The sequence below is a fragment of the Pangasianodon hypophthalmus genome, chromosome 2 (genome assembly GCF_027358585.1).
Source record: "Pangasianodon hypophthalmus isolate fPanHyp1 chromosome 2, fPanHyp1.pri, whole genome shotgun sequence".
Classification (NCBI taxonomy): Eukaryota; Metazoa; Chordata; class Actinopteri; order Siluriformes; family Pangasiidae; genus Pangasianodon; species Pangasianodon hypophthalmus.
In genome coordinates this window covers 32,998,206-33,023,670 of record NC_069711.1, presented here as the reverse complement: position 1 = coordinate 33,023,670, position 25,465 = coordinate 32,998,206, and the positions used below count along the sequence as shown (strand labels likewise).

General features: G+C 39.1%; 1 protein-coding gene across 1 annotated transcript in view; it reads left to right on the top strand.

Annotated features, from left to right (window-relative positions):
* dock9b (dedicator of cytokinesis 9b) overlaps positions 1-24,202 on the top strand; it is a 68,607-nt gene extending 44,405 nt beyond the window's left edge. The window contains exons 30-53 of the mRNA XM_026933097.3: positions 154-265; positions 994-1,172; positions 1,279-1,377; positions 2,180-2,279; positions 2,611-2,741; positions 3,265-3,379; positions 3,850-3,916; positions 4,009-4,056; positions 5,580-5,716; positions 6,037-6,143; positions 6,354-6,491; positions 6,591-6,773; positions 9,472-9,585; positions 10,052-10,267; positions 10,438-10,495; positions 11,655-11,761; positions 14,036-14,158; positions 15,037-15,150; positions 17,636-17,782; positions 19,165-19,375; positions 21,476-21,666; positions 21,754-21,854; positions 22,238-22,376; positions 23,408-24,202. Of these exons, the coding sequence (XP_026788898.3) occupies positions 154-265; positions 994-1,172; positions 1,279-1,377; positions 2,180-2,279; positions 2,611-2,741; positions 3,265-3,379; positions 3,850-3,916; positions 4,009-4,056; positions 5,580-5,716; positions 6,037-6,143; positions 6,354-6,491; positions 6,591-6,773; positions 9,472-9,585; positions 10,052-10,267; positions 10,438-10,495; positions 11,655-11,761; positions 14,036-14,158; positions 15,037-15,150; positions 17,636-17,782; positions 19,165-19,375; positions 21,476-21,666; positions 21,754-21,854; positions 22,238-22,376; positions 23,408-23,533 (3,063 nt within the window). The 3' untranslated portion in view covers positions 23,534-24,202. The remainder of the gene's footprint in view (positions 1-153; positions 266-993; positions 1,173-1,278; positions 1,378-2,179; positions 2,280-2,610; positions 2,742-3,264; positions 3,380-3,849; positions 3,917-4,008; positions 4,057-5,579; positions 5,717-6,036; positions 6,144-6,353; positions 6,492-6,590; positions 6,774-9,471; positions 9,586-10,051; positions 10,268-10,437; positions 10,496-11,654; positions 11,762-14,035; positions 14,159-15,036; positions 15,151-17,635; positions 17,783-19,164; positions 19,376-21,475; positions 21,667-21,753; positions 21,855-22,237; positions 22,377-23,407) is intronic.
* The last annotated feature ends 1,263 nt before the right edge of the window (positions 24,203-25,465 follow it).

Sequence of the window (25,465 nt, the reverse complement as noted above, 5' to 3'; positions counted from 1 at the left end):
CCTTCCATAAATGTTAAATGCAATGATTACACACTTATCTCCTAGGATACAAATGTTTTTTTCCAGGAAAATGGAATTTCCATGAATAATGAACAATGTGAACAATTTTCTTTCTATAATATGAGTTCGTTTTTTTCTCTGTGTCTCCTGCAGACGCTGTATGAGTTTAAGTTTGCATTTCTCAGGGTGGTGTGTAACCACGAGCACTTTGTCCCTCTCAACCTCCCCATGCCATTTGGAAAGGGAAGGATCTTGCGCTTTCAAGGTATACAGGCTTCAGGTTTTATTGCTTAACTCGAATGCTGACAGTAATCAGGTTTAGGAGGTTAAATTCGATTACACTCAAAGCCAGTTGCTTTCTGTCTGCCTCTGTACTTTTCTCTCTCGTGTTGTAAAGACATGAATTTTCATGCAACATAGTCAGAGACGGATGCAATTGCAGTTTAGAATTTTCATTAAAACCGGCAAACAGATCCAAAACGTGACGCAAACTCGTAAACAGGAACAAGCAAGATGTCAGGCAATCAACAAACGACAATTCAAGGGGAAAATGCAGAAACCAGAATAGCAAACAAATAAACAAAAGTCAGATAATTGAGAGTCATTGGGAGAGTTTGTGTATATATAGCATGAGGGTGTAATTGAGAACAGGTCTGCCTGATTAGTATTCGGGTGAACGGTGGAGTGAGGTGTTGGAGATTGTAGTCTGCATTGGCCATGTTTGTAGGCCGCAGTGTGTTCTGGGAAGTGGAGTTCCTGGTGGATTCCTGCGTTGGCATGACAGGAGTATGTAGCTGAGCCTGTGCTGGTGGCTGTGTAATGTCAGGATTTCAATTTCCTTTCCTTTCCTTGCAATAAAAATAAAAATATTGTCCTCAGTAGAGAAAAACAAGCGTTTCTTCAAAACACATTTTTTTGGTGACTTTAATGACTTAGGACTCTTAAATATGATCTTAATTAAAATCAGACACACTCTCACACTTCTCCTTGAAGACCTGCAGCTCGACTACTCCCTGACCGATGACTTCTGCAGGAATCACTTCCTGGTCGGGCTCCTGCTGCGGGAGGTGGGCGGAGCCATGCAGGAGTTTCGAGAGATCCAGCAGATCGCCATAAACGTTCTGAAGAGCCTGATGATCAAACACACGTTCGACGATCGCTACGCCTCCAAGGTTAGATCATTTTACCTCACTGACCCGACGGAACTGACGTCGAGTATAACATGATACAGCTTGACCTGTGTATGTGTGTGTGTGTGTGTGTGTGTGTGTTTTTCAGAGTCAGCAGGCTAGGCTAGCCACTCTCTACCTGCCCCTGTTTGGACTACTTCAGGAGAACGTTCACAGACTGAATGTCAGAGAGATGTGTACCAGTCAGGTGTGTTATCAGACTCTTAGTTATTATTATGGAATGTTCATGAAAGAAGTTAGTTCCTGTTATCACTTAGGTTATGTTGGCAAGAGCAAGCAGTTAGATATGAAGCTTGCAGGACAATGAAAGTCCATGTTCATGAACAGGAGAGTGTATATGGTGCTTGCCCATCTCTGCATGACTTATGTACTGTTTTCATTCATTCTTCAGTAACTGCTTTATCCTGGTCAGGGTTACAGTGGGATAAATTGCTAATTTGTTTAGATTTTGAGAAATAGAAACTCGTAAAGGAAATATTGCAGCCAGGGCCAACTGCATGAGTGTGCAGGATTTGTCAAGAGTGTCTACAGGAGCAGGCGGGACTGTGGTCAGGTTTTGTCAGACTTCCTTCAGGAGCATCTAGGATTGCTCTGATTTCCTTCAGGAGTGAGCAGGATTGGTCAGATTTCCTTAGGGAGTATGCTGGATTGGCCAAATTTCCTTCAGGAGTGAGCAGGATTGGTCAGATTTCCTTAGGGAGTATGCTGGATTGGCCAAATTTCCTTCAGGAGTGAGCAGGATTGGTCAGATTATCTTTGGGAGTCAGAAGGATTGGTCAGATTATCTTTGGGAGTGAGCAGGATTGGTCAGATTTCCTTCAAGCATGTGCAGGGCTGTTCAGATTCCTTAAAAGGTGTGTGAGTTCAGTCAGATTATCTTCTGGATTGGACAGGAATAGGAGTAAAAAACATTCCCACACACCCACATATAAAGCCACAGACTCCAGTACACACATCAGTTTTTCTTTAAAATGCATTCCTCATTACAGAGCATGAAGGAAGAGCCTCTGTCCATCATCCCCACTGCATCCTCATTTAAACTTGACAGCAGTCTTCATAAGGATGTGTTTGGGGTCATTTCAGGTACCGGTGAGTGTGTGTGTTCATTTCATTATCACTTACTGCACCACTGCTCTCTATTCTAAATTACTGACTTACTGCATTTGCAGACGTTTAGATTCCACAAAAAGGGCTTTTTAAACTACTTGTACAAAACAAAAGTGCTGTCATCAGATCTAAAGAGTAAATTAGTTAGCTGATACTAACTAGAGCTGGTAAGAGCGTCGTTATGGTTACAGTGTGTGTTGTTCATGAGAAATAAACCAGCCATGACACCATAAGACTCACTGTATCCAGCTGTTCTAAAGTGATATGATGTCTGTAGACGATGTCAATCGAATGACCTGTCGTCTCTCTGCAGCCTCGCCCCACACCTCCACTCCCAACATCAACGCCGTGCGTCACGCCGACTCCCGTGGCTCTCTGCTCAGCACCGACTCTGGAAACAGCCTTACTGAGAAGAACAATGAGAAGAGCAGCTCTGTGGATAAGGTACAACTCAGACCTCAGTTCTTCAGTCCTTTCTATATTGAGTGAATTTCTTCACAGCTGATTTACACTTCAGCCAAGATGCATCCTCATTTCATTAATTACACCTAATGATGCCACTCGTCTAAACTCTGCCCAAGCAGCAGAGGGAGAAGTTCACTCGTAGACACACCCTCATGGTCCTGCCCCTCCCCCTGGTGCCAGAAGACTCCGCCCCCAATAGCAGGGCAGCCAAACGCTTCACGATGGATTTTTCGCTTCTGTCGACCTCCAGTGTCTCTGAGAGCGACACACACATCGCCGCTAAATCCATACAAGTAGATCTTACAGAGTGTCCCCTTCTGGGGAGTGTAGCCCTGTGTGTGTGTGTGTGTGTGTGTGTGTGTTGGCTGGGCATTTGTGTTGCAGTGGTTTTTATCCCAAAATCTCTTCCTAAACTATGACGTAACGTAATGAGCTGACAGGTGGTATTAAATAGGTTTTAATTAAGTGTGTGTGTGTGTGTGTGTGTGTGTGTGTTTATTAGACCCACTCTGCAGCTGCTCTTGGGAGCTCTGTTCTGCGCTGTGACAAATTGGACCGAGAGGAAATCAAGAATCTGCTTATGTGTTTTCTGCATGTACTGAAGAGCATGTCTGAGGGTATGAACACACACACACACACACACACACACACACACACACACACACACACGCACGACCATCTGAAACCAGATTTGAAACTATCTTTAATATTAATGGAAGCAAATTAGTAAATAATATACATATCACATCACAGCTCTGTTTTATTCTGGATTCTGATTGGTCAGAAGGTGTTGATTAATTTTCTATAACAGCAGCTCTGACAGTGGTGCAGCTGCAGATCACAGGTTTATATTAATGCGCTTCTTCTAATACATTATCATTCCTATAGTAACAGCTCATTCACAGGGACTTATAACATATAACACATAAATGGATTAAGAAACATGTAATCATTAATAAGGTGAAGTTTTCTGTAAGAAAAAAGAGATTTATTTAACATTTTTGGAAGGAGTCTCCAGTGTCAGCATTTTCTAACACTGGATTTGTTGGCAAATAGCTGCATTTGATGTCCTTGTTCTGTTTTCCAGATGCATTATTCACATACTGGAACAAAGCATCTCCCTCTGAGCTCATGGACTTCTTCACTCTGATAGAGTAAGGGTGTGACACTCAGGAACCGTAATGGCTATTTGATCTGAGCAATGAAGCATCACTGAAACGTTCTTTTTCTCTTTTCTGTCACTCAGAGTGTGCCTGCATCAGTTTAGATACATGGGGAAGAGGTTTATTACCAGGTACGATCAGTATAGTCCATATAAAAGGAATACATACACACTTACAGACATTTGCATTGCTGAACAACCTTGCCCTGAATGACCCTCTCCCACTTTGTGTGTGTGTGTTTGTGTGTGTGTGTGTATTCTTGGCTGAAATGCTGGCGAGAATACAGTTAGTCAATGCTGCCTATAACCTCCTGGTGTCCCTGCACGGGGTAAGAGCTGAGTGCTGCTGAGTGGCTGAATACTAAACGCATGCTAACCCGCCATTTACCATCAAACACATTGTTTACAGCCTAGCAAACGCTGCACTGTGTGTGTGTGTGTGTGTGTGTGTGTGGTTTCTCATCATTTCATTGTGCTCAGTCTCAGTTTTTAACCCTGATGTCCTGACTCTGGCTTAACTGTGTGCTAAATCACTGGGTGAGGGGCATGTAGGGCTGAAAACACCCTTGTCAAACTCATTCATTCATTGGTTAGAAATACATTGACGAAAAAAAAAAGGTCAACAAAAACAGAGCCAGGGCTAAACAAAATGACTAGATAATTACATAAAAACCTAGTTGGTGTATTCAGAGTTTATTTTTGTTGATTTGGCCAGTCCGAATCTCTATAGGGTGTCGCAAAGGTCTCCATATACACAGGGGACCATGCTCGCCAGCACCACGTCGGTTGTGCCTTCATCAGTGGACGTTTGTGAACATCCACTTCTCGGTTGGTCTGCAACGCTTCCAGTCTTTTTGAATTTGGTAATAAGTTTGGTTACAGTGTCACATGTGATGTGCTCGCCATGTTTCCTGTTAAAGACCACTGCAACCTTGCGACAGCTTCCTGATCCAGCCATGAGAATGATTTCAATACGTTCTTCTTTTGTCAAAGGCATTCTTAAAGGCTCTCTGAAAAAAATATATAATGTAAACTAAGTACGAAATATTTTGGAAGGCATTTTGCTAAAAAGTGTTATTTTCCCCATATGTATGGAGACTTTTGGGACTCGCTGTAGAAAAGATCACATTTCTTTAGCACTACAGCTCTCTCCTTTGGCTCAGTTTAGCAGCTCACATCTACAAAAAGCCTGCAACCCAGAACACATGACATGTTGGATTCAGTTCCTTCAGTTGAGTCGATTCAGAGTCGAATTGCTTTCTCACAGACTACTCACTGTATATGTGAAAGCACCCTAAGAATCCAAATAATGGCTGCTAATTTACGTGGCCATGTTGCAGGTGATTTTCAAAGAATGGTCTGTAAATCTTGTGCATGCTACAGCGCTGCATTGCAAAGAAAAACTTTAGGGAAACATTAAAACTGAGTAATGTGGCTCCAAGCATCCTGCTATGTGTGTCACAGGTGGATTTTGCCAGATTTTGTCTTCAAAACACACTTGTCCAATCATTTATCTTCAAGCGAGTGAAACTATAGTGATTGTGTTTTGCCTTTGTGACCGAGTGGTGTGTAACGACTCCATTTAGACTTTTCATGAACTTTTCATGCCATATGATTGGACATTTCACATGATTTCTGTTTTTTATTTCTTCTAGGAACCAGGAAGGAGTGGGATTTATGAATCCAGACAGGAAATCATTGACTCTTCCTGTGTCTCGTAATAGAGCGGGGATCGTACACACACGCTTACACCAGCTCGGCAGCATGGAGAGCGCACACACCTTTAACCACAGTAAGACGCCATCTTGAAACAAACATACATATACATGCATTCTATTAGTTACTGTGTTAAATTTTCCTGAAGGTAGTCTGATTTCTATCATGAAGTTCTCAAATATTGCAAATGATATTTTTCCCCAACATCATTCCATGATTTATATAGATATACATTTTGCCAGCTGCTAACCCTTTAGTTATCTGGTATGCGACTATATAATATTAATCTTTAATTATCTATTTGTTGTTTGACTATATTACATTTTAAGCTTAGAAATGAGCTGTAAATGCAGTGCAGCGTAGTGTAAGCCAGGCTTTCTGTGGTTTCTTTCACAGCGTATGGACATGGTGATTCTGACGCGTGTTTGTTGGAGGCCAACATTTCCACTGAAGTGTGTCTGACTGTCCTGGACACTCTCAGCATCTTCATCATGGCCTTTAAGGTGCAGTCTTTACTATATAGCAGATTAGTAAGGTGCAGTCCTAACTCAAAAAGTTCAAAATCACTAGTAAATGGTTCAGTTTAACCTGGTAACACTCTAGCATTCGAGGAAATCCTGTGATACATCCTGAGATGATTCACTAGTTTACAGGTCTCACTCATGGCACATGAATAAAAAAAGTCACTATTTTGCTACACTTTGTTTCTGTAGACGCAGTTGTGTGCTGATTTGGGACACAATCCACTGATGAAGAAAGTGTTCCAGGTGCACTTGTGCTTCCTGCAGATCCCTCAATCAGAGATGGCGCTGAAGCACATCTTCACCTCACTGCGTGCCTTCGTACACAAGGTGCATTACAAAACACCTCACATGTCAGTGGTAGAGTCCTAACGCACCCCAATTCTCATTTCCTGTCTCACCTGGACTGATCTCCATCTCTCCCCCCAGTTCCCGAGTACATTTTTTGATGGCCGGGCCGACCTGTGTGCCTGGCTCTGTTATGAAATCCTAAAGTGCTGTAATTCCAAACTGAGCTCAATCCGGAGTGATGCCGCCCACCTGCTCTACTTCCTCATGAAGAGCAACTTCGAATACACAGGCAGGAAGTCCTTCGTCCGCACTCACCTACAGGCAAGACACGGGAATGCACAGGGAAAGGACTGAGAATGACGTTAAATAGCAATAGTAATAGCAATGAAAAGCAGAATAAGCCACACCCACAGGAGAAAAGTCAGGATGAAGTGTTACTAAACATTTGAAATTGCTCTTCCTCACACGGGGCACCAGAAACATAGGTGCTAAGCCTCATATACCTGTAATGTACATTATGTTTCATTTCCTGATTAAATTATCACAGTTACATTAATTAATTATTTAGTTATTCATGTTTATAGAACAGAGCCTGTGTTATTTGTGTGCCTACATGAGGCACATCAACTCCATGTAAAATGAAAATAAGTAGGTTATGTTTTAGACAAATTACATTTTAAGTGGCATTTAAGTGGCAAAATGGTAGCTGGTACCTGTCATGAGATGCTATGAGCTGTCATGACATTTCATGTCAAATGACATAATGTCATTGCATCAACACTGGTAATTATTATAACTGCCATAATGTTGCTAGTATGAGATGCATTAAACTTTAATGAGTTCTCTTTAGTTAGCTTACATTTTAGACCAGAGCGCAATCAGTGTGTTTTTAACATATGACATGTTATTAAATCTTATAACAGACAAAGTAAAATAAAAAAAAAGGATTATATCTGTTATAAAATAGTTCACTTGTGATGCTAATTTTATGTCAGCTTTAATTACCAGGGATGTAAAATGGTCATAACAAGTCATGGTCGTGTAGGTTATGTTCAATTCAATTCAATTTTATCTGGATAGCGCTTTTAACAATGGGCATTGTCATAAAGCAGCTTTACAGAAATATATAAATTCAGGGTATAAATTTTAAATGTATGAATTTATCCCTAATGAGCAAGCCAGAGGTGACATTGGCAAAGAAAAACTCCCTGAGACGACATGAGGAAAAACCTTGAGAGGAACCAGACTCAAAAGGGAACCCATCCTCATCTGGGTGACACCGGATAGTGCGATTATAAATAATTCCCTTCTATATCTGTGTACTGTATAGTCAGAAAGTGAAATTGTGTAACCACAAAAGTTCATTATAGTTTACATATGAAGTCTGTGTTGTTTACTGATGGAGACTTGAGTGCAAAACTGTTCGTGAGAATTGCAATCCTAAAGCTATCAAAGAGATTGTAGTCCTAAGCCATCATAGCAAGACCATTCATATCAATTGAAATCCAATGCCATCTTCATGGTTTCTAAGTGGTTTCATCCTCGGTAATCTCATTGCTCTTTAGGCTGTGTGTGTGCGGCCATCCTCAGCAGCAGCAAGTGATTTCCAAGTGATGAGAACTCCAAGCACAAGTAGGGCATCAGGATTGGTCAGGCAGGTCCGGAGAGCAGAAGGGGTCAGGATCACTGGCATCTCAGGAGTAGCATGTGTAGCTTGACACAGAGAGAGAGAGAGACAGAGAGAGAGAGAGATTATTAGGTATGCTAATTGACACGTAATGGTTAAGGACAATGTACTTTGCGTGCAGAGTGCAAGCAGGGACTCCGGTAAGACTAGCAGTGACAGCATAACTAAAAGGGAGAGCCAGAAGGTAACACAGACATGAGGGCGCCCTGGGACATAAAGTGGCCAGCCAATCCACCATCAACAAACATGAGTGAACGCATGAGAGTGTGGGGAGGACAGCTTCCAAACATCCCAGTTCACCACAACACTCTATGCCTGTGAACCCTCCAGATCTGCTCCTTTACCTAAGAAACACGATCCACAAAAGGCTTGACTAAACAAATATGTTCTCAGCCTCGACTTAAACACTGAGACTGTGTCTGAGCCCCGAACACTAAGTGGAAGGCTGTTCCATAACTGTGGGGCTTTGTAAGAGAAAGCTCTACCCCCTGCTGTAGCATGCACTATTCAAGGTACCAACAAATAGCCTGCACCTTTTGATCAAGTAGGCAAGGCGGACCATAAAAGACCAAAAGTTCACTCAGGTACTGAGGCGTGAGACCATTCAGTGCTTTATAGGTCAATAGTAGTATTTTATAATCAATAAGAAATTTGATTGGGAGCCAATGCAGTGTGGATAAGATAGGGGCAATGTGGTCGTATCTTCTGATTCTAGTAAGGACTCTCGCTGCCGCATTCTGGACTAACTGGAGCTTGTTTATGCTCCTACTGGAACATCCAGATAGCAAGGTATTACAATAATCCAACCTAGAGGTAACAAAAGCATAAACTAATTTTTCTGCATTGTGTAGTGACATTATGTTTCTTAGCAATATTTCTGAGATGAAAGAAGTTTATCCTAGCAATATTATCTACATGAGCTTCAAATGAAAGACTGGAGTCAATAATCACACCAAGGTCCTTTAATGCTACAAACATGATGAAACAGAAAGGCCATCCAGAGTTATTATGTAATCAGAAAGCTTACTTCCAGCTGCATGTTGTCCTAGTACAGGTACTCCTGTCCTTTCAGAATTAAGTAGAAGGAAGTCTAATGTCTAATGTCCTTTACACATTCCTCAACTTTATTAACCTGGCGTCTCTCATCTGGCTTTGCTGAAACATACAGCTGTGTGTCATCAGCTTAACAGTGGAAGCTAATACCATGTTTACGAATAATTTTACCCAGAGGTAGCAAATATAAAGAAAAGAGCAGTGGGCCTAAAACGGAAATATCAATCTTATAATGCATACTGTCATCCATTCTTACTGCATCTATACCATTTCTTTCAGGTTGTAATAGCAGTCAGTCAGTTGATAGCAGACGTCATTGGGATCGGAGGAACACGATTCCAGCAGTCTCTGTCTATTATTAACAACTGTGCCAACAGTGACAAGAATATGAAGGTGAATAAAGAGACTATAAGCCATAATTTTCAGAATTCTCTAAATTGTTTATTTTTCTGTTACACCATTTATATTATAAATATAGATGTAACAGTATTATTATTTTGATTATCCCTTACATAATAAAGATGAGTGCGAAAGTGTGTGCCCCCCCCTTTATGCAATTTATTTACAAAAATTAGAAATGTAAGAAATGTCTGTATTGCATATTTTGTATTTAAGTATTTGCTAATATATAAAATGCAGGAAATTACAAGTTATTATGTAATTTTATAACATTCAGAAAGAATTTTTGTTATTTCTAATAATGAAGGCACATCTGTGAAACCATATACATGTATATATGAAATACTTTGCTGTATAACTGTAGTATTAGTTTCAACATTTCAGAGCATTATTATTAGTATTATTATAAATCCAGTTCACTCTCTCTCTCTCTCTCTCTCTCTGTCTGTCCCTCTCCCAGCACACTGCATTCCCCTCTGACGTGAAGGACTTGACTAAGCGGATCCGGACGGTGCTGATGGCCACGGAGCAGATGAAGGAGCATGAGAAGGATCCGGAGATGCTGGTGGACCTGCAGTACAGTCTGGCCAAGTCGTACACCAGCACGCCGGAGCTGCGCAAGACCTGGCTGGACAGCATGGCCAAAATCCATGTGAAGAACGGAGATCTGTCCGAGGTCAGTGTGGACCGTACGCTACACACACACAGGACTAACTCTACTTATATCAACACTAATCTGTTAATCCAACTGCTACTTGACTACTGATAGCCATTCTGTGCATAATGACTACTTCTTATTTATTTGTTTGTTTGTTTGTTTGTTTGTTTGTTTTCCTCTGCATGCAGGCGGCGATGTGTTACGTGCACGTGGCAGCGCTGGTGGCTGAATACCTGAAGAGGAAAGGTGAGCCACAGGAGAGCGCCTTTACATCTACACACTCTAGTCATTATTATTTTTTCTGAAAATTTATTTTTTTGGAGTCTACACTTTACATATATTATTTAAAGGATATTATTATTTGGATTATTCCTTGCATAATACAGTTGAGGGCAATTTTTTTACAGACATTTTTTAAACTACTTTGACGATACATAAGATGTACATATACTGTACAACACACACACACACACACACACACACACACCTTTCACCTCATACACTCTTCCAGGTCTCTTTTCTCAGAGAAGTGTTGCTCATAAATGGATGGAACGTTGATAAGACGCAGACTATTAGGAATTGGAATGACTGGAGAGATTTTTCTAGTCATAAACTAGTGACAGTAAATCATATGAATTATATAATTACTCATTATTAAATATATGACTTTACGGCACATTCTGTAAAGCCAGTAAACTATACGTGAGGTGTTCCTGTTAATTATTTATTAAAATCTCTCTCTCTCTCTCTCTCTCTCTCTCTGTCTTTCTGTGTTTATATTAAACAGAGTAATAAATTTTATTCCACAATTATTGAATAAATTTAATAAATATGATTAGATTGTTTATTAAATTGAATTTTAATTCGAATTAATTGTATTTTTTATTTAATCACATATTAACTACTCTCAATTTTTTTTAATCATTTACCTGAACGATGGCAATAATTGTAGAAGTGACTGTAAATACATTCCTCTCTCTCTCTCTCTCTCTCTCAAAAACACACACACACACACATACACACACACACACACATTTTCTCATGTGCAAGGGTCGCCTCCAGACATCAATGTGGAATTCAGTGAATTCTACTGATAACACCTGCAATTTGCATGAGGCTGATATCAGGTCTAATACACACACACACACACACACACGCACACGCACACGATGTCATACTTATGTTGCACTTCTGAGTGTCTTCTCAGGTGCAGTTGTCTTCATATCTAATGTGTGTGCGTGTGTGTTCAATAGTCCTGTTATTAAACATGATCATAAAAACAGATAGGGGTCATGAAACCTGATATACTTTTTATAACACACTTAAGATTGCTTTGGAGATTTTCTTTTTGTCCACATCATGTGAGTGTCCTCTGATAAACTTTTATTCTGCCTTTTCATCGCAGGAATGTTCCATCAGGGCTGCTCGGCGTTCAGCATCATCACCCCCAACATCAGCGAGGAGGCGGCCATGTTGGAGGACGTGGGAATGCAGGACGTGCACTTTAATGAGGTCAGGCGTGTTCAAGACTCTGTAATGAAACCAGCTCTCTGAAGTGTTATTGCGATGAGATTAATTAACGACACGATGGTTTCATCCTCACTCACATTGTAGGAAATGTTCCCTGAGGTTTCTTATCTTATCACTGCCAGCATTAAAGGTTGTCGTTTTGTTCTTGATTACGCAGCACATAGATGTGAGCTTATCTTATCCTACAATTCACCTTTTTCCATCTGCCTTCACAGAAAGAAAGTTTGAAATATCTTCAAATCGATTCATTTTCTAGTCCACCCTGCACTTCCTGCTCGTCAAAGTGACATTTAGTTATCTGCACTGTGACGTCACGTGATCTGAAATCTGACATCACTATTATGAAACTTCAGAGGCTTCAGATTAACACTGAGCTCTAAACTAAATGAAATGTAACTCAGTTCATGTATCTTCTCCCTTTAAAGGTGCAATAGTGGACTTACTAATAATACGAATAAGCTGGAAAAATATGTAGAACGTGATAAAAAAAACGATGGTTTAAGCCGTGACCTCAGGAGAAAAGTATTACGTAGCTGAGAACACCGCTTTGGAAAACCCCTTTGTGTTACGGGCCAGAATGCATGTTTGTGTTTACATGGCCATCCTGTATAAAAAGTCATTTTATACACACTCCCTCACACCCCTTCACTCCACAGCTTGTTAACATGCTAATACCGCAGCTTAGCGCTCATAAGAGTGTATTATGAAGAAAAAAAGGACAACGACTGCACTTGTGATCGTTCTGATAAATCATTATGAGCCGGAATTTGTGTGTTTGTAGTGTTATATAGTTCGCTTGTATAGTACTTGCTATTATGCTAAGTTGCGAGTAATGCTAACTCTAGTTAGTGTGCTAACTCTAGCTGAACCACCGCTTTGTGTTCAGGGGTGGGAAAAGTGGGGAAGCGGGCTCAAAGAGTAAAAATCTTAATTCAGATCTTATTCAGCTCCATCTGCTTAACTGATAGAGACCTAATCTTGACAAATTTTGAGAAATCTTAGCTAATGCACCTTTAAAAATGCAAAATAAATTAGTTGTATTTATTTTTTATGTGAAAGGTGAATTTTAGGGATGCACACATTGGGAATTCTGGATCGACGTCAGTGTGTGTGTGTGTGTGTGTGTGTGTGTGACTTGGATGAAAGATGAAAAATCTTTTAGGTTTTTTTTCTACCCAAACCGTAAATAAAAATGTGGAATTGTTTTTATTTGATCTACTTTCTAACCGAACTTGAGATCATGTTGCAGCGACTGAAAACAGTGTGTCTAATCTCAATACCTTAAACCTTTTTACAATTACATGTCATAGTGAAATGAATATAAAAACTTGTTCAGTTCAGTTTGTAATCAGATTTCAACTGTCAAAATATCCGCCACGCTCCTGCATCTCACATCATCATCAGAACAGAGAAGAGCGCTTACACACTCGACAGGTTGTAAAGTGTTCAAAAACGACTTTAGTAACAAGAAGTTGATCCAACAGAACAGAAATGAGTGAGATGCGATACAGCATAATCAGCTCTTATTTCCGAGACGCCGATGAGGCTCGTGTTTAAACTCTGCGAGTGATTTTTACCTCAGAGAATGATGTGGATGGTGCTGATAATCAAAGTGAGAACACATTTCCTGCTATAAAATTAAAATCCTGTACAATTCAGCATGCAGTGATGTAGTTTTTTCATCAGTAGATGAGGTTATAAATGTAGAGGTAGACGCTACGCCTTTCAGTCGAATTGGAATGAAATTTTCAATTGGAATGAAAAAGTTTCTCCTTTTTTAATCTTTAACCCCATTTTGAGAAACATAGTAGCAAAAGAGAAACTTATTTCATTTCAGGAAAGTCTGTAGTTTTCACAACTGTATACAATATAGTAGAAAAACACAAAATGTCTGCATAATTTTTATACCTTTACAGAGATATTTAGTTCTGGCAAAGAAGATACAGTTAACTCCAAAACTATTTATTTTAAACAATCATTCAACCTAAATGATTGTATCCAGTAAGCAACAATATGTATACAATAACTGCAGTTGCTAAATTCTAGCACTTCCTGGACCTCAGTAACACTTCCTGCTTTTTCTTTCCTTTAAATTAATGAGCATAATCAAAATAATCGAATATCAGTTTAGATGAAATGATCGGTTATGCTGAGATCTGTTGAGAGTATTATCATGTGATTAGCTTGTGTTTTTTGTACTTTTCTCTCACTGAACAGTGCTGAAAGGTCTGGATGTTTGTGCACATTGATTTTCAGGAGGTGTTGATGGAGTTATTAGAGGAGTGTGCTGATGGCTTGTGGAAAGCCGAACGATACGAGCTGATCTCAGACATCTACAAACTCATCATCCCCATTTACGAACAGCGTAGGGACTTTGAGGTACACACACACACACACACACACACACAGCAGCTTACACCTCCTGCAAATTCACTGCAGCCCTCTGGATGTTAAAAAAAAGTGCATAGACATCACTAAAGTTTTAGTTATTTATCTCTCTAACTAGAGTTGCTAAATCATTTTTGCAAAATTTACATATTCAAGACATAGCAGGAGAACATTTAGGATTTATACGACATGTTATCACAAGAAATATGCGCATGCTGGCATGTCTTTTGAAAATATTTAATTGCATATGAACTGGATCTACTTACTGTGTACATAATAATGTCACTGAGTTTGTACAGAAAAACAAAAAGACAAAACATTTTGGAATTATTGAATGTAAAGTTGATGAATTTTACACAAACCAGCCACCAAAACTATATAAGTAAGTAAAATAAGTAAGAAATAAAACATGAGATGGTATGATGAAGCCAAGTTACAGTGGCCACACTGAAGTTGATTATTTTCCTATAACAGCACGTCCCCAAGAGTCTTATTCCTCCTATATCACATCATTTCGCTAGGTTTTATTTATTAAACAACAACATGTCATATTATTAATCCATTAATTGTAATGTTTAATGTATGTGAAACAATAGCAGCTGTAAACAGTCGTTCCCTCACCAGCCTCTCTCTAAGTTTCTCCTGAAGGTAAGAAGAGGGAAAAACACAGCTTGTCATGTTGACTGTTACGACTGGAGACTCCTTCCATAAATGTTACAACTGGAGACTCCTTCCATAAATGTTAAATAAGCATCTCCTTAGAGCAATCTGCACCATATCAACGATTACGCATGTTAAAGAAACAGTAACAAGCGCATTAATAGAACCCTGTATTTATAGTCTTTATATTTATCATGTTCTTTACGCAGAAACTGGCTCATCTGTACGACATGTTACACCGGGCTTACACCAAAGTCATAGAAGTGATGCATTCTGGGAAAAGGCTGCTGGGAACCTTCTTCAGAGTGGCTTTTTTTGGCCAGGTATGGTATTTTAAAAATCCCGCACTGACTGAAGGTAACTGTCCAGAGAACACAGGACATGCATTTAGGATCTTGGTTTTAAATAATATTTGACGCTGCATTAAACAGAAAACTTTAATATGAAAATATGCATGAGGTCACATCCAAACATAAGGTTATTTATTGAAATAAAATGCACATTGTGTTCATTTTTTTGTAGTATGCATGGGAATGAAGTGCAGGTTCCATGTTTGCATGGTTGCTTTACTAAAGGCTTGTGTATGATTTAAAATTTTCTGGGTTTGGGGTTAATCAGATCTTCTCTGCTTTCTCTCTTCTTTCCATAAGGCTGCGGTAAGTGGTGCTGCAGTAACTGCCTCTGTGTGTGTGTGTGTGTGTGTGTGTGTGTGTGTGTAACTCACATTCAGTGCTGTTTTTGCTAATGAGCCATAATACCTAATCTGTGGCCTTCCTGCTCACCTTCTCAAAAAAGCAGAGCTTCTCCTTGTCCTGATGTCTTTCATAACTCATCATAACGCACTTATGATGGAAGCTCACTCATTTGGCTCCACACTCTGTTCGCTTGACTTTAAAAATGGAAACTCTCTCACGTTCATGCTTGCAGCCGCCATCGGTAAAACGCAGGGCTGCCACTTTAGCGTGCGCTCCAGCCGAGGCAGTAATGCTTTATGGTTTATGACCCATGAAACCACTCTGCTGCTGTCAGTTGACTCCGGAGAGGTTATGTATATAGTGAAAGTGCTCTCTTTAATCCCCATTAGCGCTTCTGAAAGCTTGCGATGATGCATAATGTAATGCAGAGAAACAGAAGCGTGAGGTCGGAGCAACCTACAGCACACAGAGGACCATAAACTAGACGCTTTTCCGGGAACATGACGAGAACCTGTGGTGCTGGGAAACCAACAAGTGTTAGATCAAACAGAGTTTTGTTTTAAGATAGGTTAAGATGGGTTGTACAGTTTCATTTTAAACATGGATTAACAAATCAGCTATTACAGGGATAGACACATCAGAAATTCATTAGCAGCCCACTGAATCTCTGCCATGTTCTGGTTGCCTGGAAACCTAATTAACGTAACATAACAACATATGGCGAGCTAGTTAGCTAGTTAAATTCAAGACACGAATGACGTGACGAACGCGTCTGATGTCAGCAAGATGTTGGCCAATTTCAGCTATGAGCTGAGAATGTAAAAGATATTATTCGAGTCTGGCTGGTGTCTTTATTTTTTCTCGATATACAGTGTGTGTAAGTCTGAGAGCACTAGTGAAAATGCTTCTGTTTGGCATTCTTTTTCAATTTAACACAAAAGTTTTCATTAGAAATGATATTATCAGCAACAACTTGGTACGTCTGTTTGGTATATCTCGTTTTTTTTGCTTTAATGACAGTGTACACTCAAGCTCTTAAGGACTTCACAAGTTTGTGTAAAACCTGATGATCCATGTTAGATCAAATCTACTGGTGTTCTTTCTGAACAGAAGGGATAAGATCATGGAAAATCGGACCTTTTGTACAAAGCAGTTAACTTGTTAACCTAGAAATTGTGCAGCATCTTGAATATCGAATAGTCAATAATCAGCACATTTCCTTTTTTGTTTTAGAGTTTTCAAATTCTAAAACTCTCTGTTTAGTGCCAGTTTTAAACAAAAACAAAATCCCAGATTTTCAACGTGGTCTCAGACCTTTGGACTCCACTGTATGTTTAACTGCAAATGACTGAGTAGTTTGCAAGAGAGTCATACGCGTTAAACTTTATTTCGCATGTGTTCCACATTCCTGATTGTGAAAACATCCATGCACACTAATTAATCCCCCAAGCCAAAGCCGAAGTGTGTAGTGAAGCAGGCGATGGGATTCAGAGCGATTTGCGTGCACTAGAGCTTAAAGTAATAGAAAAACTAAAATGATTAAATGATGGTTGAAATGTAATCCTGAGTTCAGTGCATCTGGATGATTAAACTTTAATCCGAGTTCAGTCTGAATTCTTGTTTAACCTCAAGTACAACCCAAAGCTTGAGCACCAGAGCTGATAAACAGAAAGATTCATTTTCTTGTTAATCAGTCTTAATCTTAATGAGCTCAGCTTTCAGCGTTTTCATGTGCAGGCCTCCTTTTGCTTTGATTTTGATGTCTAAGGGCTCTGACACACCAAGCCAACTCTTCAGCTGCTTTAACACTAGATGTACTAAATCTCTTCTGTGATCAAAAACATCTGCTGCATTTTATCCACCTTGCAGCTTTTTTGATTTAAAACATGCATTGGAAGTTGAGAAAAAAAATGCTCTTTGTAAAAGCAGCCTTGGATGCCACTGAGACAAACTGCATATAGTCCTTTAGGTGTGTGTTCATCCTCATTGATTCCTGTCCACTCTGATTAGCAGTTCTGGTTGGCGCAAGTTATTCAGCATTGGCTTGGTGTGTCACGGCTCTAACACCCGTGCAGAGTGACTGAACAAGCCACAGTAAAAGTGTCATGTTTAGGGTTTCTTTGAAGATGAAGATGGGAAGGAGTATATCTACAAGGAACCCAAGTTCACCCCTCTGTCTGAGATCTCACAACGCCTGCTTAAGCTCTACTCTGACAAGTTCGGCCAGGAGAACGTCAAAATGATCCAGGACTCTGGCAGGGTAAGATCATACACAAATACATTCACCTCAGAGTGTCTGCAGATCCTTAAAAAAATCACATTTACATTAATTCATTTCTTAGATCATTTTAAATCCAAAGTAACTAACAAGCAGAGGAGGAAAGTGCTTAAATAGCTGTACCTCGTTATTATACACCACTAACCTGAGTATCATTGAAATCATTAAATACTATAACTATTGAATAGTACTTGTGCTAATCATTAATTTAGAACTTCCATATACTGTAGTTGTTACAAATATTAGACTCTTTTTTCTTTTAGTCAGTTTCAGATGCATGTTATTTACTGTCGATATTTATAACTTTCAAGCAAATCCATAGTAATTTCCATAGACACCACAACTCATCAGAAATAAGACTCTATGTGTCATGCTATTACAGGAAAATAATCAGCAAGATTACTGTTACCACACCGAAGTTATTATTTTCCTATAACAGCATGCCCTAAACTGTTTTATTCCTCTTATGCCACATCGATTTACCATATATTACAATGGTTTATTTTATTAAAGAGCAACACGTCATATTTTTATCTATTTATAATTACAATTAATTTTGTAAAACGTCTATGAAACCAGTTAGTTCGTGTTCTCACTTACGTTATAGCAGCTATAAACAGTTATTCCCTTATTGTTACATTCTCATTGTTACAGAGAAACTGCAAAGTATAAACTCCTCTGTCCTGTGGCACAAAATCACATTGTGATAAATGATTGTGATAAATTTCTGGGTACCTAATCAGTGTATTTTATTGAGTGTAATATATTGGAAATGGAAGCCTCAGATCTCAGCTCTGGGGCGTGAGAAAATGAAATTAATCTTCACCTTGCTAATGCACAGTGTGAATTTGGTGAAAATATGAGAACATTGAAGAACGTGAGAACGTCTTCATACATATAGAAAGCATGGTTTTATTTATTGTAGTCAGAGGTAAATGCAGTCGAGTGCAAAAGTTTGTGTCTTTCATGCTTTCTGGGAGAAAAATATGGGGAAAAGATTCTCTTTTACAATTTCACAATGAGCGTACATGTGATTAGAGAATATTTATATTGTATTAAGAAAAAAAATGCAAACTTTTGAATGGCACAGTCACAAAATGTTAAACCTACACATACTAATTGTGTCCAATAAATTATTCAAACTGTTGTATACATCCTAATACACCAAAACAACTAATTTTTCAGACATTTAATAAACCAATATAAAAAAGTCTATGTATAAATCAGAGGTATATGGTATGTAAGTAATGTAGCTCCTCACACGGGCACCAAAATGTAGGTAAAATGCTTGAAATGGATATAGCTATAATGTAAGTGGTTCACTTTTCACTTCACTTTTCCCTCTGTTTAACCCTGTTGCTTAGGTGAATCCTAAGGACCTGGAGGCCAAGTTTGCCTACATCCAGGTGACACACGTGACCCCCTATCTGGAGGAGAAGGAGCTGGAGGAGAGACGCACCGACTTCGAGAGGAACCACAACATCCGCCGGTTTGTCTTCGAGACGCCGTTCACCGAGTGTGGCAAGAGGCACGGGGGCGTGGACGAGCAGTGCAAGCGCAGAACTGTCCTCACCAGTGAGTTGACCTAATCACTGATCCCGAGAACTGTTACTTCAGTATTCAGGATCCACTGGGTTCTAATCTGATCCCAGACCAGCCAGTTAAGGATTTCGGACCATTTTCAGGGATGTTGTAGAAAAACACAGTCACCTAGTATGTGATCGAAAGTTTAGGTGTGAAATTGAGCAGGGATTGGTTGAGTTTATTAAATAAGCAATGGGAGATATCACAACCAATCAGATATCACTGTGTTCAGTTTTTCCTGGGAAAGATGTCAATACCAAAAAAATGGTCATGGACTGAAATAATATACTGCATTCATTAGATCAGTGTGTTAATCTGCAGTAAGTGCTTTATCCTGGTCAGGGTCCGGGTGGATCAGTAGCTTTTTCTTGGAACACTGGGTGTGAGTCAGGAATACACTTTGGTTGGGACGCACCCGCATTCACACACACATTCACACACACACACAAAGGCAATTTAAAGTCACTAACAGACCTTCCAGCAACCAACTTGGAGGAAAGCAATAAGAAGGAAACTCGTTATGGTATAGCTGTGATAACAGGAACTAACTTATTTTGAGGAAGTTCCAAACATTTAACTATAAACAGATATAAAGTAAAAGGCATTGTCCTTTACTGAATAAAAATTGTATCTGTTGAGAAATAAACCACTTCAGGACATGCTGTTATTGGAAAAGTTATACTTTTTATACATTTATAGTTACATTTATAGCTACATTCAGTACTATGGAACGCCTGCTAAGCCAGACTCTTCAATGACTTTCTCAGCGTCCCTGAACCTTTGGCCAGTTATCACATGTGCTGATAACTAATCACCCACTTAATCAAAGTCTCCAGCTTTATATGACCTGACTGTGCTTCCACCGACGCTTATCTTTATCTGATTAGGACACAATGATTGCGTGAATACACATGTAGCATGGACGCCAGCAGTTCATACTGCAGTGATCAGGTTACCGCCCAAAACTGAAAAACATGTTTGGGCCTATTAATTAAACAGAGAAGATCAGTGCAGCCATTTTGTTTTTTTTGTTTTTTTCTTTTAAAGGCACATTTTTAATGAACATAGCTCGTATGAACAATTCGAACAATGAATTGCTTCTCAAACACAATTTGTTTTACATAAAATGTTTACAAGAAGCAATAATGCAAACATAATTACCTCCTTATGTACATGTACACACACACACCTGACTCCCCAGCTTTAACAGGAAGTGCTGTAGTCCAGTACGATAAGCAGCACATCATGTGCTTTATATCTCTCAGACTCACATGACTGGAGGGTTTGTTGATCGTTTTTCATCACATCCTTTCATCTTTTTAAATAATGAATGAATTTTTACTGTATTAAATAATGAATGAATATTAAATAATACTGCATAAAAGATCACCTGCAAGGCCACTCTGATTATTCAGGTGTAAGTGACGCAGATTTTATGAAGCAATAACAAGAAGTTTTATTGTATGGCAGACTTTTCAGCTCCCTGCTGATTCTCATTACACAGATTTGAGTATTTGTGACAAATATATAAACATATTTTTTCAATTTAAAACTAAAACTTTCTCAGTACTTCTTATAAAGATTATTTAGGGGTGGGGCTACGAACGAGCTCAATTAGTGATGTCACTAAATAAGTTCCACTGGACCAATCACAGCTGAGATTAGAGGAAACTTTAAATTTTTATATCTCTCCCACTTTCTGTCCCTCTGCATCTCCATCATCCTGTCTCTCTCTCCCCCTCCTTTTGTCTCTCCCCTTCTCTCTCTCTCTCTTTCTCTCTCCTTTCTTCTGTCTCTCTCTTCCTCCTTTATGTCTCTCTCCTACTGTGTATTTTTCTCTCTATTTCTCAATCTGTCTCTTTCTTCCTTCTTATGTCTCTTTCCCCCTTCTGTTTCGCTCTCTTTCTGTCTCTCTCTTTCTGTTTCTCTCTGTCTCTCTTTCTCCTCTTCTGTCTCTTTCCCTCTCCTCCTGTCTCACTCCTCTTCTGCCTCTCTCTCCCCTTTTCTGTCTCTCCCTCTACCTCTCTCATTTTGTCTCTCTTCTCCTTTTGTTTCTCTTCCTCCTTCTGTATCTCTCTCTCTCTCTCTCAGCCACTCAGTGTTTCCCGTACGTGAAGAAGCGTATAGCGGTGATGTATCAGCACCACACAGATCTCAGTCCTATAGAAGTGGCCATAGATGAGATGAGCGCGAAAGTGACGGAGCTGAAAGCCCTGTGTGCAGCCGCTGAGGTGGACATGATCCGTCTGCAGCTCAAACTGCAGGGCAGCATCAGTGTGCAGGTGTGTGTTTTACACACACACACACACAAACACACACAAATCCATAGTTCCTCAGTGAACATAATACAGTGCTGTGTCTCTCATTAGGTAAACGCAGGACCACTTGCTTATGCGAGAGCGTTCCTCGATGACGCCTGCGCCAAAAAATACCCAGACAACAAAGTCAAACAGCTTAAAGAGGTCTTCAGGTACATGTGTGATCCTTCTGTTTCTTATACACGTCCTCTGGACTCTGTTTGAAGACCCCATGTGCATCCACTTCAGATTAATGTCAATAATTTACGGAGATTCCATGCCAGAGCTTAAAGCATTTGTGTTTGTGTACTGCATTTCCTGCTTTTTCACCGCTGTGATTGCTTTTCTGTCTTTATTGCACAATCGCTCAGTGAAATGCAACAGCGTGCTGAACGAAACTAAAATGAAAAGAAAGACATTGATCATAAAAATGTAGCTCATTTGGTCTGGAGGGAGAAAATCACCAACATGGCCGATTCACACGGTCGCCATGTAAATCTGATCCCATCCAAATAGGGTTTCATGACTCCGTGTGTGTGTGTGTGTGTGTGTGTAGGCAGTTTGTGGAGGCTTGTGGTCAGGCTCTGAGTGTGAACGAGAGACTGATAAAGGAGGATCAGCAGGAGTATCACGATGAGATGAAGGCCAGCTACAGAGACCTGACCAGAGAGCTGTCGCTTATCATGCACGAGCAGGTACACACACACACACACACACACACACACACACACACACAAAAACACCGTAATTCATAACAATGGACATAAAGACAAACACTGATTTAAAGCCACTGTAACACACAGTAAACTTTAGCCCGAACTTGGACAGGATTAGATTCACAGATCCATTGTTTATATCATATGTCACAATAATAGTAGTAGATTAATAAATTAGTAAGTGTAGAAATAATACACTTCTTTAATGTTTCAGTTCATGTTACCGAAGCAACAAGTATTATAATAAGTATTATAGCAAGTTTTATAACAAGGGGATAATTTAACTCACTGCATTTAGCTTATGTTTTTAGCTTTACTCATTTCTCAACTTTGATATCAAAGATATCAAAACTATCTAATATCTAGATGTCAGATCTGACTAGCGAGTTTAATTTACACTGTTCGCTAGCTACGTGCCTTATGACTGTGTTTATCCATCATAGATGCACAAAAGTATTTAATATATATACAGTTTTGTTTAGCTGCACAGCCCTCGATATTCAAGTGTGCTTTGGAACAACGTAAGATAACGTTATAGTGGGAAAAAACAGCAAATGTCCACTTATTATAATCTGCTGATTAAAGTTTGAGGCATTGTTAGCATCGCTAATTTAAGCAGCAACTATCAAGAAAGGATTTAAAACAATCACACAACTGTGAAAATCCTGAAAAAAATAATCAGGGATTTGATCGATGAACATTACCACTGGTGGATCATGGGAAATATTGTAGCATGTTAGCATGATTTACATTTATTTCATGAGGTTTACATTAGAAATGATTTACATTCTATCAGATTATCTTGGAGTTTCTATCACCTCCGCTCTTTGTACTGGATTGTTCAATAAGTGCTTTAACTCTCACTTTCTCACTCTTTTTGTGCTGGCCTGTGCAGATCGGATGGTAACAAAACGTCTTTTACAAAACATTTGATTCTATTGTCTTTCTAAAAATCAATTTTTCTCTAACACACGACACACTCACAACTTTCCTTCCGATCTTTTTCTCAGATCTCTGCGCTGGAAAACGGTACGAAGAGCTCACTCTCTGATTCGCTGCACATCTTTAAGGTCATTAGTGGCAGCCCCGATGGCTCCGCCCTCCATGGATTACCAAGCTCCGCCTCCTCTGTGTGAGCTTTTAAACCTTTAAACAGGAAGACAGGAAGTAAGAAAATGTAGCAGGAGGAGAGGAACTGGGACGCTGGGAATTAATGACCCTTATGTGGTTTTAGATAACAAAGACAAAGTTAGGGTCACATGATTAAACCTGAAATAAAAGAAATTAAAATCTATTTTTTCCCTTAAAATCAGGTTTTCCAAAGTTTGGAATTTTGGGAAAGCTAATCTTTTACACATAGATAAGGAATATTAAGAAGTGAAATAGGAAAATAATCAACTTCAGCATAGTAACTCTGCTTCATCACACCACTCTGTTGTTGATTATTTTCCTAGAACAGCACACCACCACGTCTCCATCTCCAAGTCATTTTAAAAGTTTTTCAGCATGAAAAGCAAAGGAGCAAACGTCGATCTGTGCAATATTATGTCTTACTGTGTCTTATTTTATTATTTTATTGGTATATCTCTTGCCAAAGAGAGGGAGACGAGATGCAGCGTGTGTACGTTACGATTTTTAAACCTCCGTCAGGTTTGTTTATCTTTCGTGTATTCGCATTGGTTTTGTATCCGAGGCAGTTTTTATTTAACACAATGGCACAGATTTAAATTTGAACAATTCTGTAATATATTAATGTCTTAAATGCCTTTTTCTTTTTAATAAAAAATAAAATGATTCTACAACCATTGTGTCTCTCTTTTACCAAAAAACCAAAAAATACAATGATTTGAATTGAACTTACAGGATATATGACAAAGACAAATTTCAATATTATTTCATGTTTGTTTGTATTTGTTGATCTAACGATATTTATCTGGAGAGTTTGTCATTTATTAAGGCCTCTTGTTTTTATCAAAAAACATATCAACCTCAATTGTAAATAAATACTTCCTCTGATGTTCTATAAGCCTGATACCAAAATGTAAATGGCAAAGAAAGGCATTTTCCATGAATTCACCATTTTATGTTGGTGTTTGTGGTGTGTTTGTGCTGTAAATGTGCAGTTTAACTCTAACCTGCTGTACACAACATAAAAAGTCAGCTAGCATTTTGCTAAAAAAATCAGTTTTTCTTTAACAGACTTGCATGAATTCTTTGCACGACCCTGAAAATCTGAGTCACATCATCATCATCATCATCATCATCATGACTTTATCCTGTTTAACAGACACAGTAATCACCTGAAAATGGAGAAATGGAAGAAGCTTAAACCAAATGAAATAATAAGAGACCTGAAAAAGGTCCTTAATGACAAGCGTCATAAATGATCACATTCAAAAATATTGTGTTGTCGGATTGATTCTCTATTAAACATTTTTATGCACATTTTTCTTGCGTGTAACAATGAAGAAACATCCTTAAGATCCAAAGCTCATTAAATTGATCGTTGTCTTGTCCTGTGCTTCGAATTTAAGCTGTCTCTCAGTTGTAGTCGAGATGTTTGGCCGTGTAGGAAGGACGAGTCTGCTGTTTGATTAGATATCCAGCGTTACAGTCAGATAATGCACAAGTGTACTGTATATCTTAATGAACTGGGCATGAGTTTATATCCACTTGTAAACACTTTTCCATAAACACAGCCTTCTTTAAATAGCTATTACAAATGGACAACTCTGTGTAAAGCAACATACAGTGCGTTACAAGTTTGCACACCTCCAAGATATTTAATACCATTTGCATAATAAAGGAAATAAAATGATATTAATAAATTGAGGCATGGTGAAATAAATTGACAAGAGCACGTCAACTGGGTCGAACGTAATAAGCATAACTGCTGACTTGGATGGACTCTTGCTGTAATATTTATGCAGTGTGTTGTAACTGTCATATAGAGGCCCGTTTGTTCTTTCTTTTCCCCACCAGAAAGTGAGGGGGTGAAAACTTTTGCACTCAAGTGTAAAAATGTATTAATTAGCCCAACAGCTGATATCACATGTTCCTGTATTTAT